The sequence below is a fragment of the Triticum urartu genome, chromosome 3A, assembly GCF_056163025.1.
Source record: "Triticum urartu cultivar PI428250 chromosome 3A, HENAU_Tu73, whole genome shotgun sequence".
Taxonomy (NCBI): Eukaryota; Viridiplantae; Streptophyta; class Magnoliopsida; order Poales; family Poaceae; genus Triticum; species Triticum urartu.
In genome coordinates this window covers 743,392,479-743,394,659 of record NC_141875.1, presented here as the reverse complement: position 1 = coordinate 743,394,659, position 2,181 = coordinate 743,392,479, and the positions used below count along the sequence as shown (strand labels likewise).

Here is a 2,181-nt window from a genome sequence, read left to right as displayed (position 1 = left end):
TTTTTCATGAAGATTTTCATTCCTTTGAGACATGATGTATTAGTTAGAGTCGTACGTGTTTGTCATATGTTGAGCTTGAGACCCACCAGATGTTTAATTTATATGATGTTTTAGTTTTTTTTTTGGAGCATCGACATGATGTACTCCACTCGGAGTCTGTTAGATGTGTTGAGTCTAAGATCCACCAGATGTTTTAGTTACATAGATTGAACGGGCATGATTTTTAAATTTCAAAAGGGCCACCAGATCAAGGCTAGTATTTTCTAGTTAATGTACGATTTTCTCGCATTGTCTTTTTTATCTTCGTAATGTGCTTATAGTGCATATATATAGATGTTCATATAGCATGCTGGGGTGTCACGTTGAGCCTAACGTTTGCATGGTCTAAGGGATGATTGTCTGTGAATAAAATCAACCTAATGTAATTAAGATTCTGTTCCACGAAAGAAAAAAATCAAACACCAAAGATTTTGCACATCGATCTCTGTATAATGATGCCAGCTCGGATATCTGTATTTCATTAAATGCCCGCAGCCAGCGACAGTACAATACAGTTTTAGCCATTAATTATTTGACAAAAAAGAAACGACATAAAATTTGACTAAAGATTGCATCCAGATGTAACTAGACGACAATACATGGACACAGGAAGCCGGCGTTCGTTTCCATCCCGGCAGGGAGCTACGGCGAGGGAGGCATCGCCATAAGCAACTCCTGTATCTCCATCCACATGTCATCGTCGAATCCGGGCGGCTGAGGAATCGCCATCTGCCTCTGATCCATATCGATCCCCGCGGCGAACCCCGGCGGCGGAGGCATCTCCTGCATATTCATCCCAGCGGCGACCCCCTGAGCCGAAGGCAGCTCCATCACAATCTGCTGCTGCACCTGCATATTGATCCCGGCGGCGATCCCCTGAGACGGAGGCAGCTCCATTACAACCTGCTGCTGAATATCGATCCCGGCGTGGACCCACTGAGCCGAAGGCACTGTCTGCTGCTGCATATCCATCCCGGCGGCGACCACCTGAGACGGAGGCAGCGCCGCCATCACCATCTGCTGCATGTCCATCCCGGCCTCGAACCCCTGCTCCTGTGGCGGAGGCACCAGAAACTGAAACTCCATCCCGTCGTTGGCGGTGCCGCTGCTGCTACCAAACTCGAACGTGCTGCCACCGAAGATCGTTGGCGCGGCCACCTGCGCCATGCGGCTCACGTCGAGGTGCATCGCCTCGAGGAGAACATCGTTGGCGCGGTCGGAGACGACTTCCTTCACCTGCATCAGCGCAGCAAAGAAGGCCGCCATGTCCTCGTCCCCAATGTCACCAACGTTGGGGCCGAACCAAGCTGCTATCTGGTCCCCCGCGGCGCGCTCCTTCGCCATGGCTTCCTCAGTGCGCTCGGCCCGCTTCTTCGCCTCAACCAGCTCCGTGCCCAGCTCGGCGAATTCCTGGTGCAGCTTCTCTAGTTTCTTGTCTTCGCCGGCAGCACCCTCCGCCGCGCCGGCCCAAGCACCCTCCCCCGCGCCCTCGCCAGCACCCTCCCCCGCCAGCAAGCGGTCGTCGGCAGCGACCTTCCCCCTCGCGCCAGCCCCCGCACCCTGCCCCGCCAGGAAACGTTCCACGACGGAGTCAATCGAAGGGTGGCCGAAGTAGAAGACGTTGCCGCCCGGCGAGAAGGCGAGGGCGGCCACCTCGGCGCCGGTCAGGACCGCCAGATCGCTGGCCTTCTTGAAGAACCCCGCGCGGCGCTTGGAGTAGCAGACGTGCCGCGCATCCTTTTGCTCGATCCGGCGGACGACGGTCTTCTTCCGGCCGCTGTCGCGTCTCCGGTTGGGCGCCACCATTGCTCGCTCGCTTGCTGGCTGGCGTCAGAAAGGGAGGAAGAGGAGAGGAGGTGAGGAGTGTGTGGCTACGTCCCAGGCTCGGGTGGTTTATATAGCAATCGGAGCCACGTACACTAAAACTCGTGATAGCCCATGAGATTGGATTCGATATGCGCTGAGCTGTATACATTAAAACTCACGCGTCAAAGATAACTACGTACTCCATGACGTACATCAGTAAGTAATTCGTTCGAACCAAAAAAAAAAGATCGAACGTGACAATAAAAAAAAGATCTTTCCTAGCAATGACTTGACAACAATATGTCCATGTACGTCAAAAAAAACATGACTTGACAA

General features: G+C 53.2%; 1 protein-coding gene across 1 annotated transcript; it reads right to left on the bottom strand.

Moving 5' to 3' along the window:
* Window positions 1-533: 533 nt before the first annotated feature.
* On the bottom strand, window positions 534-1,882 carry LOC125549577 (uncharacterized). The gene has a single exon (XM_048712955.2). It carries the CDS (start codon window positions 1,843-1,845, stop codon window positions 682-684), a length of 1,164 nt encoding a protein of 387 aa, XP_048568912.2. The 5' UTR covers window positions 1,846-1,882; the 3' UTR covers window positions 534-681.
* Between the last annotated feature and the right edge of the window lie 299 nt (window positions 1,883-2,181).